Below are 16,248 nucleotides of genomic sequence, written 5' to 3' on the forward strand. Positions count from 1 at the left end.
AACTCAGCCTCTCGCTTGATCTCTAACTCAGCCTCTCGCTTGATCTCTAACTCAGCCTCTCGCTTGATCTCTAACTCAGCCTCTCGCTTGATCTCTAACTCAGCCTCTCGCTTGATCTCTAACTCAGCCTCTCGCTTGATCTCTAACTCAGCCTCTCGCTTGATCTCTAACTCAGCCTCTCGCTTGATCTCTAACTCAGCCTCTCGCTTGATCTCTAACTCAGCCTCTCGCTTGATCTCTAACTCAGCCTCTCGCTTGATCTCTAACTCAGCCTCTCGCTTGATCTCTAACTCAGCCTCTCGCTTGATCTCTAACTCAGCCTCTCGCTTGCTCGCTCTCTCAGCCGCTCGCTCTCTCAGCCTCTCTCTCAGCCTCTCTCTCATCCTCCCTCTCAGCCTCTCTCTCAGCCTCTCTCTCAGCCTCTCTCTCAGCCTCTCTCTCAGCCTCTCTCTCAGCCTCTCTCTCAGCCTCTCTCTCAGCCTCTCTCTCAGCCTCTCTCTCAGCCTCTCTCTCAGCCTCTCTCTCAGCCTCTCTCTCACGCAGGCCTGAAGATCCTGTGATGACACGCTACCTCTTCTCTCTCTTTTCCCTCTCCCAGACAGGGTGACAGTGGTAACGTTAATTAGACTCTCTCTCCCCGAAAGGTCCATCTTAAATAAAACATTTGCTATGATTTTTAATGTCACCGATGGGGACTTGAAAAGGCACTACTGCCTCAAGACAGACCTTAGAAGGGCCCGGCTCTTTCAAAGCCCGTCATTTCCTTTCCCTGGGAGCTTCTGCTGTGACATTAACTGGGACGACAGCAACGTTCTAGCAATCCTAGAATCTCCATGTATGCCAGATTTTTTTAAAGAAATGTACACAGTTGATAAATTAGGCCCCACATCTGAGGATTAAAAGGCACATTCTGGGATATTTGAGAATGGTAATTGCCATTCTCATTCGTCAGCTTTATACCAAACTAAATAGCAGACTTATATTGGGCTGAAAAAGTCAGGATTGTGACTTTAAAGGAAAAGGCTGTTGCTGCTGGGGCTAGACAGTCACACTGTTTTGCTATGCTGAGCTATGCTGCTGTGCGTCCTACAATACTTCCACAGACACGCAGGGAACATAGCAAGGGGGACGCGCCCCACTACTGCATGCTGGGAGAAGACGACCTGCAATAACCCCCGCCGTGTGTGACATCACCACACTGCAGACAAACAGCAGGGGGGTGAGGGAGAAGGGAGAAAAAGGGAGAGGGGTGACAGAGGGAGAGAGAGGACGGGAGAGAGAGAGACAGGCGGGCGAGGAAAGAAGGCGTGTAACCTCAGTTCAGAGGGGACAGATTTGTGCGAGGCCCATTTCACAGAGTGTCTCTGCCAAAGACACCATTCAGAAAGTCACTGAGAACTAGAGCCGCTTTAAGCTGCTAAAACAGTTACTCAAGCTTGGAGTTAGGAGTCTGGGGAACAAGGTTTCAACTCAAGTGAGATCATAGCTTTAATATAACAATGAAATATGTTTGGGGACTTTATGCCCAGCCTCTCACACAAAATGGCATAGCTAGAAAAGCATCATACTCCTTGCCTTTCTGTCTCGAGGTATCGCAGGCTGTAATTGCACGTTTAAGTGTGTAGGACGCCAACACACACACACACGGTGGGTGTATGACAGACACTGAGCTGTAGTTGAGCTGTTGTTATTCCAGCAGGGTTACACAGTGAGGATGGTGCTGGGTAGATGGGAGCATGGCCTCTCTCAGCGTAGCAACAGTCCCTCGCTGCTACTGCTGCTGCTGACAGTGGTGAATATTTCATACTGTTGGCGCTCTGCTCGCTCTCTCGCTCTCTCTCTCGGTCTCCCTCCCTTTCTCTGTATTCACTCTACATTTCTCCTCTCTCCTTCCTCACCGTCTCTCTCCTTCTCCTCCCTCTCCCTCCCACTTTCCCAAAATCATTACATTGGCCTCGATAGTGAGGTCAGTTAGGCATCAACTCCAACACTGTCCTCTCTCTCAGATGAGTACCCGAGTCCAGAGGATTTCTGGTCAAAGCTCACTTTCGCCCAGCCACCTCATATATGAGATGACTGGCTTGGTTGAGCATCACACACCATTACACCTGCAGGCACAATGCTGGCTTTCCCAAAGGACATTGATGGATGGCTGCAGCCAGGGGGTGATTTTAAATAGTATGAAATCGAGGGAAAATGCATTAAGGGTTTTAAACTAATACTGACAAAAACATTTGACTATGACCATGTAATATCTGTTATAACAAGTAGTCTTGTCACGATACCAACATTTTACTGACTATACGATACCGGGCCAAGTATCACGTTATTGAGTAGTATCGTTATACCACGGGGGAAGTGGCCTAGCATGCTGAACGCTTGTTCCCGTTCTCTAAACGTTATGCACACGTGCTAAACAAACAAAAAACTGTCACTAATATTCACACATTCACTGAAATTCTCAATTTAAACTTCACACTGTATAATAGAATACTGCATAGAATGGCTCATTTGCTCATATTTGCAATGGCCTACCTGTGATTGGGCTGGAGGAATGAGAGGAAGGAGTGGACACGCATAATGATCTGCATGTCACTGCTGCATCAAGGGGAAACCACGGCATGAAACCTTCTACTCTTCAGTTAATACACACACACTCTCTGTCTCCCTCTCTTTCAAAAACACACACCACTCTCCCTCCCAAACACACACTGCTCCCAACTTTAGAAACGTTAGGCAACAAACAGAATGTAAGAGAGCACCAGAAAGAAATAGATTTTTTATATAGTTAGGTCTTTATGAAGCCTTCCTATATGAAGCCTTCCTATATGAAGCCTACCTATATGAAGCCTACCTATATGAAGCCTACCTATATGAAGCCTACCTATATGAAGCCTACCTATATGAAGCCTACCTATATGAAGCCTACCTATATGAAGCCTACCTATATGAAGCCTACCTATATGAAGCCTACCTATATGAAGCCTACCTATATGAAGCCTACCTTTATGAAGCCTACCTTTATGAAGCCTTCCTATATGAAGCCTACCTATATGAAGCCTACCTATATGAAGCCTACCTATATGAAGCCTACCTATATGAAGCCTACCTATATGAAGCCTACCTATATGAAGCCTACCTATATGAAGCCTACCTATATGAAGCCTACCTATATGAAGCCTACCTATATGAAGCCTGTCTTTATGAAGCCTACCTTTATGAAGCCTACCTTTATGAAGCCTGTCTTTATGAAGCCTGTCTTTATGAAGCGTACCTTTATGAAGCCTGTCTTTATGAAGCCTACCTATATGAAGCCTGTCTTTATGAAGCCTGTCTTTATGAAGCCTGTCTTTATGAAGCCTGTCTTTATGAAGCCTACCTTTATGAAGCCTGTCTTTATGAAGCCTGTCTTTATGAAGCCTACCTATATGAAGCCTGTCTTTATGAAGCCTGTCTTTATGAAGCCTGTCTTTATGAAGCGTACCTTTATGAAGCCTGTCTTTATGAAGCCTACCTATATGAAGCCTACCTATATGAAGCCTACCTATATGAAGCCTGTCTTTATGAAGCCTGTCTTTATGAAGCCTACCTTTACGAAGCCTGTCTTTATGAAGCCTACCTATATGAAGTCTACCTTTATGAAGCCTGTCTTTATGAAGCGTACCTTTAGGAAGCCTACCTTTATGAAGCCTGTCTTTATGAAGCCTTCCTATATGAAGCCTTCCTATATGAAGCCTGTCTTTATGAAGCCTATGAAGCCTACCTATATGAAGCCTACCTTTATGAAGCCTACCTATATGAAGCCTACCTATATGAAGCCTACCTATATGAAGCCTACCTATATGAAGCCTACCTATATGAAGCCTACCTATATGAAGCCTACCTATATGAAGCCTACCTATATGAAGCCTACCTATATGAAGCCTACCTTTGAAGCACACCTCATGAGTAGCAGACCCTTTACCTTTCTTCCTGTGCTAATCAAATGTGCCTAGACCTGCTGTCAAGGTACCAGGTTGTTAGCTAGCTAGGTAACATGACTGAACAACGTTGTTTGTTATCAAACCAATCATTAGCGGGCTGGGATGAGATTAAAAGCGGCCCGCGACATGGTTTGTGAAATGATATGAAAAGCACGCAGGAAGAAAGAAGTTAACTCCGGTTATAGAAGTCTTGTTTTTTTTTAACTATTTGAGCTCGAGACAAGCATGCCTGTCGCAAAGCTGTTCTTCACTCTCTGGTACTGCTGCATGACAGCGTACCTGCAAAGCCTATACTTAGACTGGCCTCTGCTCTTGGTTATACATGGGATGAAATTATATACAAAATATCAACTTTGCTCCCTCTGCTCCAATATATCAAATGTAACAGAAGACTAATCAGAGTCTCCATCCCCATTTGCCATCAGGTCTAATTTATATTCAAAACTGATGGAGGAATAGATACAGTTAGAGTGGATGGGGAGAAGCAGGTTGGTAGGGCTGGTAGGAGACGCTGAGAAGCAGGTGAGAGAGGGCTGGTAGGAGACGCTGAGAAGCAGGTGAGAGAGGGCTGGTAGGAGACACTGAGAAGCAGGTGAGAGAGGGCTGGTAGGAGACGCTGAGAAGCAGGTGAGCGAGGGCTGGTAGGAGACGCTGAGAAGCAGGTGAGAGAGGGCTGGTAGGAGACGCTGAGAAGCAGGTGAGAGAGGGCTGGTAGGAGACGCTGAGAAGCAGGTGAGAGAGGGCTGGTAGGAGACGCTGAGAAGCAGGTGAGCGAGGGCTGGTAGGAGACGCTGAGAAGCAGGTGAGAGAGGGCTGGTAGGAGACGCTGAGAAGCAGGTGAGAGAGGGCTGGTAGGAGACGCTGAGAAGCAGGTGAGAGAGGGCTGGTAGGAGACACTGAGAAGCAGGTGAGAGAGGGCTGGTAGGAGACGCTGAGAAGCAGGTTGGTAGGGCTGGTAGGAGACGCTGAGAAGCAGGTGAGAGAGGGCTGGTAGGAGACACTGAGAAGCAGGTGAGAGAGGGCTGGTAGGAGACACTGAGAAGCAGGTGAGAGAGGGCTGGTAGGAGACGCTGAGAAGCAGGTGAGAGAGGGCTGGTAGGAGACGCTGAGAAGCAGGTGAGAGAGGGCTGGTAGGAGACGCTGAGAAGCAGGTGAGAGAGGGCTGGTAGGAGACGCTGAGAAGCAGGTGAGAGAGGGCTGGTAGGAGACGCTGAGAAGCAGGTGAGAGAGGGCTGGTAGGAGACGCTGAGAAGCAGGTGAGAGAGGGATGGTAGAAGCAGGTGAGAGAGGGCTGGTAGGAGACGCTGAGAAGCAGGTGAGAGGGGGATGGTAGGGGACGCTGAGAGAAGCAGGTAAGAGAGGGCTGGTAGGGGACGCTGAGAGAAGCAGGTGAGAGAGGGCTGGTAGGGGATGCTGAGAGAAGCAGGTGAGAAAGGTCTGGTAGGAGACGCTGAGAAGCAGGTGAGAGAGGGCTGGTAGGAGACGCTGAGAAGCAGGTGAGAGAGGGCTGGTAGGAGACGCTGAGAAGCAGGTGAGAGAGGGCTGGTAGGAGACGCTGAGAAGCAGGTGAGAGAGGGCTGGTAGGAGACGCTGAGAAGCAGGTGAGAGAGGGATGGTAGAAGCAGGTGAGAGAGGGCTGGTAGGAGACGCTGAGAAGCAGGTGAGAGGGGGATGGTAGGGGACGCTGAGAGAAGCAGGTAAGAGAGGGCTGGTAGGGGACGCTGAGAGAAGCAGGTGAGAGAGGGCTGGTAGGGGATGCTGAGAGAAGCAGGTGAGAAAGGTCTGGTAGGAGACGCTGAGAAGCAGGTGAGAGAGGGCTGGTAGGAGACACTGAGAAGCAGGTGAGAGAGGGCTGGTAGGAGACACTGAGAAGCAGGTGAGAGAGGGCTGGTAGGAGACGCTGAGAAGCAGGTGAGAGAGGGCTGGTAGGAGACGCTGAGAAGCAGGTGAGAGAGGGATGGTAGAAGCAGGTGAGAGAGGGCTGGTAGGAGACGCTGAGAAGCAGGTGAGAGGGCTGGTAGGAGACACTGAGAAGCAGGTGAGAGAGGGATGGTAGGAGATGCTGAGAAGCAGGTGAGAGAGGGCTGGTATGAGATGCTGAGAAGCAGGTGAGAGAGGGCTGGTAGGAGACGCTGAGAAGCAGGTGAGAGAGGGCTGGTAGGAGACGCTGAGAAGCAGGTGAGAGAGGGCTGGTAGGAGACACTGAGAGAAGCAGGTGAGAGAGGGCTGGTAGGAGACGCTGAGAAGCAGGTGAGAGAGGGCTGGTAGGAGACGCTGAGAAGCAGGTGAGAGAGGGCTGGTAGGAGACGCTGAGAAGCAGGTGAGAGAGGGCTGGTAGGAGACACTGAGAGAAGCAGGTGAGAGAGGGCTGGTAGGGGACGCTGAGAAGCAGGTGAGAGAGGGCTGGTAGGGGACGCTGAGAAGCAGGTGAGAGAGGGCTGGTAGGAGACGCTGAGAAGCAGGTGAGAGAGGGCTGGTAGGGGACGTTGAGAAGCAGTTGAGAGGGCTGGTAGGAGACGCTGAGAAGCAGGTGAGAGAGGGCTGGTAGGAGACGCTGAGAAGCAGGTGAGAGGGCTGGTAGGAGACGCTGAGAAGCAGGTGAGAGAGGGATGGTAGGAGACGCTGAAAAGCAGGTGAGAGAGGGATGGTAGGAGACGCTGAGAAGCAGGTGAGAGAGGGCTGGTAGGAGACGCTGAGAAGCAGGTGAGAGAGGGCTGGTAGGAGACGCTGAGAAGCAGGTGAGAAAGGGCTGGTAGGAGACGATGAGAAGCAGGTGAGAGAGGGCTGGTAGGGGACACTGAGAGAAGCAGGTGAGAGAGGGCTGGTAGGGGACGTTGAGAAGCAGGTGAGAGAGGGATGGTAGGGGACGCTGAGAAGCAGGTGCGAGAGGGCTGGTAGGGGACGCTGAGAAGCAGGTGAGAGAGGGTTGGTAGGGGACGCTGTGAAGCAGGTGAGAGAGGGCTGGTAGGAGACACAGAGAAGCAGGTGAGAGGGGGATGGTAGGGGACGCTGAGAGAAGCAGGTGAGAGAGGGATGGTAGGGGACGTTGAGAGAAGCAGGTGAGAGGGGGCTGGTAGGAGATGCTGAGAGAAGAAGGTGAGAGAGGGCTGGTTGGAGACGCTGAGAAGCAGGTGAGAGGGGGCTGGTAGGAGATGCTGAGAGAAGCAGGTAAGAGAGGGCTGGTAGGGGACGCTGAGAGAAGCAGGTGAGAGAGGGCTGGTAGGGGACGCTGAGAGAAGCAGGTGAGAGAGGGCTGGTAGGGGATGCTGAGAGAAGCAGGTGAGAAAGGGCTGGTAGTGACGCTGAGAAGCAGGTGAGAGAGGGTTGGTAAGGGACGCTGAGAGAAGCAGGTGAGAGATGGATGGTAGGGGACGCTGAGAGAAGCAGATCAGAGAGGGATGGTAGGGGACGCTGAGAGAAGCAGGTGAGAGAGGGTTGGTAGGGGACGCTGAGAGAAGCAGGTGAGAGATGGATGGTAGGGGACGCTGAGAGAAGCAGGTGAGAGAGGGATGGTAGAGGACGCTGAGAGAAGCAGGTAAGAGAGTGCTGGTAGGGGACGCTGAGAGAAGCAGGTGAGAGAGGGCTGGTAGGGGACGCTGAGAGAAGCAGGTGAGAGAGTGCTGTAGTGGACGTTGAGAAGCAGGTGAGGGCTGGGAGGGACATTATTGGACTGGTGCATCCAAGAGACTGGTTGCTGTTGCTTAAAAAAATGTGCTGCATTTTATAACAGGCACCCGCGGGTTCTTTAGATCGTTAGGGCCGGACATGTTGGTAGAATTATATGAAACGGTACTACAGTATTCTGAAATATTGGTAGTATCATATGAAACGGTACTACAGTATTCTGAAATATTGGTAGTATCATATGAAACGGTACTACAGTATTCTGAAATATTGGTAGTATCATATGAAACAGTAGTACAGTATTCTGAAATGTTGGTAGTATCATATGAAACAGTACTACATTATTCTGAAATATTGGTAGTATCATATGAAACAGTAGTACAGTATTCTGAAATGTTGGTAGTATCATATGAAACGGTACTACAGTATTCTGAAATATTGGTAGTATCATATGAAACGGTACTACATTATTCTGAAATATTGGTAGTATCATATGAAACGGTACTACAGTATTCTGAAATATTGGTAGTATCATATGAAACGGTACTACAGTATTCTGAAATATTGGTAGTATCATATGAAACAGTACTACATTATTCTGAAATATTGGTAGTATCATATGAAACAGTAGTACAGTATTCTGAAATGTTGGTAGTATCATATGAAACGGTACTACAGTATTCTGAAATATTGGTAGTATCATATGAAACGGTACTACATTATTCTGAAATATTGGTAGTATCATATGAAACGGTACTACAGTATTCTGAAATATTGGTAGTATCATATGAAACGGTACTACAGTATTCTGAAATATTGGTAGTATCATATGAAACGGTACTACAGTATTCTGAAATGTTGGTAGTATCATATGAAACGGTACTACAGTATTCTAAAATATTGGTAGTATCATATGAAACAGTACTACAGTATTCTGAAATGTTGGTATCATAAGTATCATGACGTTTTGGTTCTGTGATATTACTGTGGTACTGGTATACCGTGCAACACTAATTCCTAAACTACATTATTCTGAAATATTGGTAGTATCATATGAAACGGTACTACAGTATTCTGAAATATTGGTAGTATCATATGAAACGGTACTACAGTATTCTGAAATATTGGTAGTATCATATGAAACGGTACTACAGTATTCTGAAATGTTGGTAGTATCATATGAAACGGTACTACAGTATTCAAAAATATTGGTAGTATCATATGAAACAGTACTACAGTATTCTGAAATGTTGGTATCATAAGTATCATGACGTTTTGGTTCTGTGATATTACTGTGGTACTGGTATACCGTGCAACACTAATTCCTAAACTAGAGCTCATCAGGCTAGTAACTATTTTTATTCCCTACATGTAGAAGTTTTCTTCCATGCATCTGTTGACACTTAAAGGGATGAGAGTTGACATTGATGAAAGAGTACACTCTCAAAGACAATGGAGAATGTGACCGTCTGGGTTTCGGTAGCCATGAGTGTGAGTGTGAGTGTGTGTGTGTGTATAGGCTGACCTTGGTCTGAGAGCAAGTCCAGCATGGTCTGGAGCAGAAAGGAGAGGTGGCGGACAGACAGCCCGGGGTTTCCCATACGACGTGATGCGTACACCAGCTCATGGAGCAGACGCACCTGTACCGCCGCCCAGCCACGGTGGGAACCTGGAGGAGAGGAGAAGATTATTTTACTGTCCCGTGTAAATTCATTTCCAACTAAAACGTGTCTTCTGCATTAACCACCCAAGCCCCTCTGTGAGAAACAAACAGAGGTTGGATCAGAGGGCAGCCACACTACCGCACCTCTGCAGCTGGTTTTAGGGATTACATGCCTTGCTCGAGGGCACAACGGCATTTAGGATTTGAGAGTGAGTGGGATCCTCCAAACATTCTCACACCAGAGCGCCATGAGATTGGGAGCTGTGCAGTATGGCGTTGACTTCAGGTAATTAGTGTTCTGCAGCAGAAAACACATCAGCAGACATCTTAATAACCTGCTAGCTTTACACTGGTGTTCTGGGGAGCATGGATGGGTCTCAGCGTTACGTAACATTACATTCTCCACAACCCCCCACCATTCCCCAGGCTATACTCAAGGCTGTCAGGGCTGGTGCACTGAGGGAGTGGGGAGGGAGAGAAGGGAAAAAAAGGGCAAGAGGAGGAGGAGGGAGAGAGAGAGAAGGGGAAATAAGGCCAGCCTACTCAGAGGTTAATAAGAATCAATTGTTCCCTGAGCTATACAGTCTGCGGAGCTCATAAAATCTTGACCAAGATGCGTGTCCGTTATCAGTGTTCTCTGTACTGGGGGATTATATTATTATTAAATAAATAACCAAATGTTATTCATTGCTACCGACTTCTGTCATCTGCAAAAATGATATTAATGCAAATCTTTTCTAAGCCATTTCCTCCTCCTCAGTGAAGCTGCAGCGCCCACTAAGCAGCCTATATATAGCAGCATCAACCTGTCTGTAACATCATGTGAAGCTACCGCTACCGCTTATCTGAAGGGCACCAACACAGAGGAGAAGATAGGACACACAGTGGCCCTCTCTCGTTCTTCCTCTCGTTCACAGTCACTCTCACACCCCTCTCTTTCTGTATCAAAAGATCATGAACGCTGGAAGCTTTGTATTCACTCCTTAATTGCTAAATAAAGGTGTGCCAAAACCTCTTATTCTTGCTCTCCCTCCCTCCCTCCCTCCCTCCCTCCCTCCCTCCCTCCCTCTTTCTCCCCTCACTCTCACTTTCTCCCCTCACTCTCACTTTCTCCCCTCACTCTCACTTTCTCCCCTCACTCTCACTTTCTCCCCTCACTCTCACTTTCTCCCCTCCCTCCCTCCCTTCCCTCCCTCCCTCCCTCTTTCTCCCCTCACTCTCACTTTCTCCCCTCACTCTCACTTTCTCCCCTCACTCTCACTTTCTCCCCTCACTCTCACTTTCTCCCCTCCCTCCCTCCCCTCCCTCCCTCCTTCTCCCCTCCCTCCCTCTTTCTCCCCTCACTCTCACTTTCTCCCCTCACTCTCACTTTCTCCCCTCACTCTCACTTTCTCCCCTCACTCTCACTTTCTCCCCTCCCTCTCACTTTCTCACTTTCTCCCCTCCCTCCCTCCCTCCCCTCCCTCCCTCCCTCTCTCCCCTCCCTCCCTCTCCTCCCTCCCTCCCTCTCCTCCCTCCCTCTCTCCCCTCCCTCCCTCTCCTCCCTCCCTCTCTCCCCTCCCTCCCTCTCCTCCCTCCCTCTCTCTCTTTTTCTCCTCTCGCTCCCCCTCCCTCTCTTTCTCTCTCCTCTCTCCCCCTCACTCTCTCTTTCTCTCCCCCGCCCTCCCTCTACCCCATCCCCTCCTCTCTTTCTCTCCCCCTCCCTCTCTTTCTCCCCTCCCTCCCTCCCACCCACCTCCCTCCCTCCTTTTCTCTCTCCCCCTCCCTCCTTTTCTCTCTCCCCCTCCCTCCTTTTCTCTCTCCCCCTTCCTCCTTTTCTCTCTCCCCCTCCCTCCTTTTCTCTCTCCCCCTCCCTCCTTTTCTCTCTCCCCCTCCCTCCTTTTCTCTCTCCCCCTCCCTCCTTTTCTCTCTCCCCCTCCCTCCTTTTCTCTCTCCCCCTCCCTCCTTCTCCTACAGCTAAATGTCTTCTTCTGTGGTATTTGCAAGGCAATATTCAAGGTGTCGTGGAATCCAATTAGCATCACCATGAGAATGACACTCTGCCGCACAATCCTCACCCTGCCACACAAACACACACACGTCCCACCCTGTCACACACTGCCTGCATCAAAAGGCACTGTACATTCTGGTAGGAGAATTAACAGTTCCCTGTAAGGTGATGTCTGATACTACTGTCATCCCCTTCTGTCATTTAAACATGAACAGTGCAGCAGGGATTAAAAGCATGGCAGCTAAATGCCTTTTTGTGAGCCTGTGGTCTTTGAAACAGTGTTAACTCCAAACCAAATGAGAGAGAGAGAGAGAAAAAGAGAAAGTCTTCTCAACCTGATAAAGAAGAGAGTACTGAGAGGGCTCCCTAGCCAATTAAAAACCAATTTGCTTGTTCATTTCTCTGCCGGCCAGCCCTGTACCAGGCCGTGTTGGAATACACTATTGAGCCCCATTTCCTCTCTGATATTAGCCTCCTGCACCAGGGGCCTGGCCAGCTCTCTTCTCCTCCCAGCTCAATAAACTTCCCACTGATACCTCTCCTCAGACTCAGAGGCCTGGTCGTAGTAGGAAGTCCTGCTGCCTTATGAGGAACATTTATTTATTTTTCTGCTTTGTCTTGTAAACAAAGTTAGGGAGGAATATATCCATAGTCAGACAGACACACACTTCACTCCCAACTACACTACAGCATAATTGTTTGACTACCTCTCACAATTGTTTTCCACAGCAGTGAAGTGGAGGTCAACAACAACGTCTCTCTCTGCCTGACAGAAACTCTTCTCAAGTGGGTGCTTGAAAGAGGATCACAGTAGAGATAGAGGACTCGGAATGCTTTCTCTGTCAGTGTTTCTTTTATGCTCCAGTCCCTCGTGGTGGAGTGGGTTGAGCAAGGTGAGGGTCAAGAGCCTGCAGTGCACAGCAGCTTATCCTAAGGACCCTGAGAAAGTGTTTTTGTGTGTGTGTGTGTGTGTGTGTGTGTGGAGCAGAGGTCTGGGTCAGCGCAGGTCTCAAATCAATTGTGTGTCTTTTTGCGCAAAGTGGTGCCCGGAATACGTATTACCCCTGAGAAGAGCTCTTGAAGAGAAGATCCTTTAAATAATGCTCAGAGCAAGGCAATGTTATTCAATCTCTTGATAAGTACTGACCTTACTGAAACAGATATCTGTGCTTGTGTGTGTGTTTTTATTGATAATATAAAGTTGTAGGGATCACTCAACAGTGTATGGGACAGTTTTGACACACAAGGCATATCCAGTTGGGTACCTTTGCTGAAGTCTTTGGGGTCGAGGCAGAGGCTGTATCCAGACAGGGTCTCCAGCAGCAGCTTGTAGCAGGCCCTCCAGCCAGGCTCTGGGATGGTGGGGGCCACACACTGCATGGCTGCTACCCGCTTGAAGAAGGCTGACTTACGGTGGAAACCAATCAGGTGGTAGAGCTCAGAGAGGATGCTGTACCGCTGGATCTTCTCTTCCTCTGACAGCTGAGAAAACACAGATATCATTGTTTGGTTGGTTGGTTGGTTGTTGGTTTATTGGTTTGTTAAGATGTTAATTGGTTGCTTAATTGGTTTGTTAATTTGTTGATTGCTTGGTTAATTGGTTTGTTAATTAGTTCATTGCTTGGTTAATTGCTTGGTTGTTTGGTTAATTGTTTGTTTGTTTGGTTCATTAATTGGTTGGTTGGTTGGTTAATTGGTTGGTTGGTTAATTGTTGGTTGTTTGGTTATTTGGTTGTTTGGTAAATTGGTTGGTTGATTGGTTGGTTAATTGTTTGGTTGGTTGGTTAATTGGTTGGTTAATTGGATGGTTGATTGATTGGTTGGTTGATTGGTTGGTTAATTGGTTGGTTGGTTGGTTAATGGGTTGGTTTTTGGTTAACTGGATGGTTGATTGGTTGGTTGGTTAATTGGATGGTTGGTTAATTGGTTAGTGATGGACTGATTTTATTACATTGAAAAACTATTTAAACCACACACATGGAAACACTGCATTTAAATCGAGACCACCTGTACCTAAAATGTCAGACTTACAATCAGTCATGCGTGCATACATTTTATGTACGGGTTGTCCAAGATTTGTTTTATGAGTCAAATTGAACTTTTACAGAGATTAATTTGGAAATAAGCTGCATAACTTGTTTTACTGTCAAGGATTTATAATAATAATAATATTTTATTCCATTTAGCAGAGTTGTTTTGTGTTTTTTTTTACCCCTTTTTTCTGCCCAATTTCAATCTTGTCTCATCGCTGCAACTCCCCAACGAGCTCAGAGGCGAAGGTCAGGTGATGCGTCCCACAAAACATGACCCACCAAACTGCGCTTCTTAACGAAATCCAGTGTGTCAGAGGGGAAACAGTTTAACTGACAACAGAGGTCAGCCTGCAGGCGCCTGGCCTGCCACAAGGAGTCGCTAGAGCACAATGAGCCAAGTCTCCCCCCGGCCAAACCCTCCCCTAACCGGCACGATCCTGTGGCAATTGTGCGCCACCCTATTGGTTGGTGATACAGCCTGGGATTGAACCCAGGTCTGTTGTGACACCTCTAGCACTGCGATGCAGTGCCTTAGACCGCTGTGCCACTCAGGAGGCCCGAGCAGAAGTATCTGCTAATAAATATCATATATTATTATAGATCCTTGACGATAACACAAAGTTATACAACTTATTTCCAAACAAATCTCTGGAAAAGCTCAATTTGATTTATAAAACAAATCTGTGGAAAGGTTATGAGACTGATCAGTCACTGCACAATGAAAAGGAGGTGGTGGCACACTGGCAGAATCGTCCAAGACACAACTAAGATTTCCCTCCAAGAGAGACAGGCCTACAGAGCAGAGCACACTGTGTGACTGCCTGAATAGAGTCCCTCGCAGGATGGCCTTAGGCACCTGTCAGAGGAGCTTTCCTTTGTGTCAAGTTATGGGACCTGTGTGTTGGCAGGTGATCCTCACACAGGCAAGCAGCAGTGACAGGTGCCTGAGTACAGGACCTGGGGGTTGACAGACTCTATGGGACCTGGGGGTTGACAGACTCTATGGGACCTGGGGGTTGACAGACTCTATGGGACCTGGGGGTTGACAGACTCTATGGGACCTGGGGGTTGACAGACTCTATGGGACCTGGGGGTTGACAGACTCTATGGGACCTGGGGGTTGACAGACTCTATGGGACCTGGGGGTTGACAGACTCTATGGGACCTGGGGGTTGACAGCCTCTATGGGACCTGGGGGTTGACAGCCTCTATGGGACCTGGGGGTTGACAGCCTCTATGGGACCTGGGGGTTGACAGCCTCTATGGGACCTGGGGGTTGACAGCCTCTATGGGACCTGGGGGTTGACAGCCTCTATGGGACCTGGGGGTTAACAGCCTCTATGGGACCTGGGGGTTAACAGCCTCTATGGGACCTGGGTGTTGGCAGGCAGTCCCTTTGGTTTCCCATAGGGCAAGGAGTTTTTCCTGACTATATGATCTAGGTAAAACTCTGGTTAGACGACCCTGGTTAGACGACAATTGGGGCCCAGAGTTTTTCCTGAATATGAGATGTAAACATGGGACTTGACTAGGTAAAACTCTGGTCCCTTACAGTGTGTTTGCGACCAGTATTTGATTTATTTTACCTTTATTTAACTAGGCAAATCAGTTAAGAACAAATTCTTATTTTCAATGATGGCCTAGGAACAGCCTGTTCAGGGGCAGAACGACAGATTTTTACCTTGTCAGCTCAGGGGTTTGAACTTGCAACCTTCCGGTTACTAGTCCAACACTCTAACCACTAGGCTACCCTGCCGCCCCAGGTATGATAGTTCTCCCCCCCAGAGAGGTACATTTACATGTCAGGTGAGGTCTTACCTGTCCCAGGTTGATGTAGACAGCATTCTGGAGGAACTCTGAGGCCTCCATGGCCCTCTTCTGAATGGCTAGCACCCTGACTGCCTTCACACACGCCTCCAGCTCTATCACACCTGCATTCTTATACTGGGGGAGGGATGAAGGAGAGGAAGAGGGGGAGGGATGAAGGAGAGGAAGAGGGGGAGGGAGATGATAAGAACAGACACAGCCCAGGATCAGCATAAGGAAAACCTAACTAACCAATGAGGACTTCTCTGATTTCTCCCACCCTGCATAATATTCTGAACAGATGTATTGCGTCATCGGTCTCTTTCAACTACAGACATCTGTAACAGAGGCGTGAGATTACTGATCACAGTCCATGGGGTGATACGGGACCTCTGTCGTTCATTGTTACATTACGCCACATGACTCTTCCAGGGGAGTTCCGGGTTCCCACCTAGTAGTTATATTGAAGTAGAAACTGGACTCGATGTACAATAGTGCTGCTTAGACTCCATACACTTCTCTCTCACACAACCAGCCAGCCACCCCTATCCCCATTGTCTCCTTATTAAAATTCAATTAATATCTGAATGGTCCCGTCGTGTCGAGATATAATGTAATTTAATTTGGAGTGAACTAGTTACAGGTAAAAGGGCCAAGCGAGGTCAGAGCAAAAATCCAATTATAATAGTGGCAATAACACACTGCAGAGTTTCAGAAGGTCTACTGGGATGTTATGGATGTTACGCATCAGTGTTTTATCCCAATCTTTTAGGTTTGTTTGTTAGTTTTTGTTCATGCATGTGTTATAACAGTAAGTATAGTTACTAATAGACTAACAATGCAATTAACTAATGTCTAGTCTTGATGGCAATGATGCTCTACATTTTTGGGGGGGGGGGTTCAATTTTTGGGGTAATATGGCATTTGAGATGGCCCCACACTTCCATTTGGCTAATTGTAACAGACAGTGACACCATACCAGCTAAGCTTTCCAATGTTGACTTCAGTGCACTCAGACATATTCTCCTGTAGTCAGCATGTAGTAGTTTGTTTACAGTGTGCACACAGCCACCCTCTGCTGCAGCAGACTGCCCAACCATCACTGATACCTAGTGAGCTACTGTCCCCTGATGGATATGTTGAGAACTG

At 48.1% G+C, this 16,248-nt stretch overlaps 1 protein-coding gene across 2 annotated transcripts in view; it reads right to left on the bottom strand.

Annotated features, from left to right (window-relative positions):
• The window catches only part of LOC109903521 (trafficking protein particle complex subunit 9-like), a 333,691-nt gene that overhangs the window by 307,766 nt on the left and 9,677 nt on the right, over window positions 1-16,248 (bottom strand). For both annotated transcript variants that reach the window (XM_031788712.1, XM_020500289.2), the window contains 3 exons: window positions 15,112-15,237; window positions 12,526-12,742; window positions 9,133-9,276 (listed from right to left, as the gene is read on the bottom strand). In XM_031788712.1, the coding sequence (XP_031644572.1) occupies window positions 9,133-9,276; window positions 12,526-12,742; window positions 15,112-15,237 (487 nt within the window). The remainder of the gene's footprint in view (window positions 1-9,132; window positions 9,277-12,525; window positions 12,743-15,111; window positions 15,238-16,248) is intronic.

The sequence above is a fragment of the Oncorhynchus kisutch genome, linkage group LG14, assembly GCF_002021735.2.
Source record: "Oncorhynchus kisutch isolate 150728-3 linkage group LG14, Okis_V2, whole genome shotgun sequence".
NCBI lineage: Eukaryota > Metazoa > Chordata > Actinopteri > Salmoniformes > Salmonidae > Oncorhynchus > Oncorhynchus kisutch.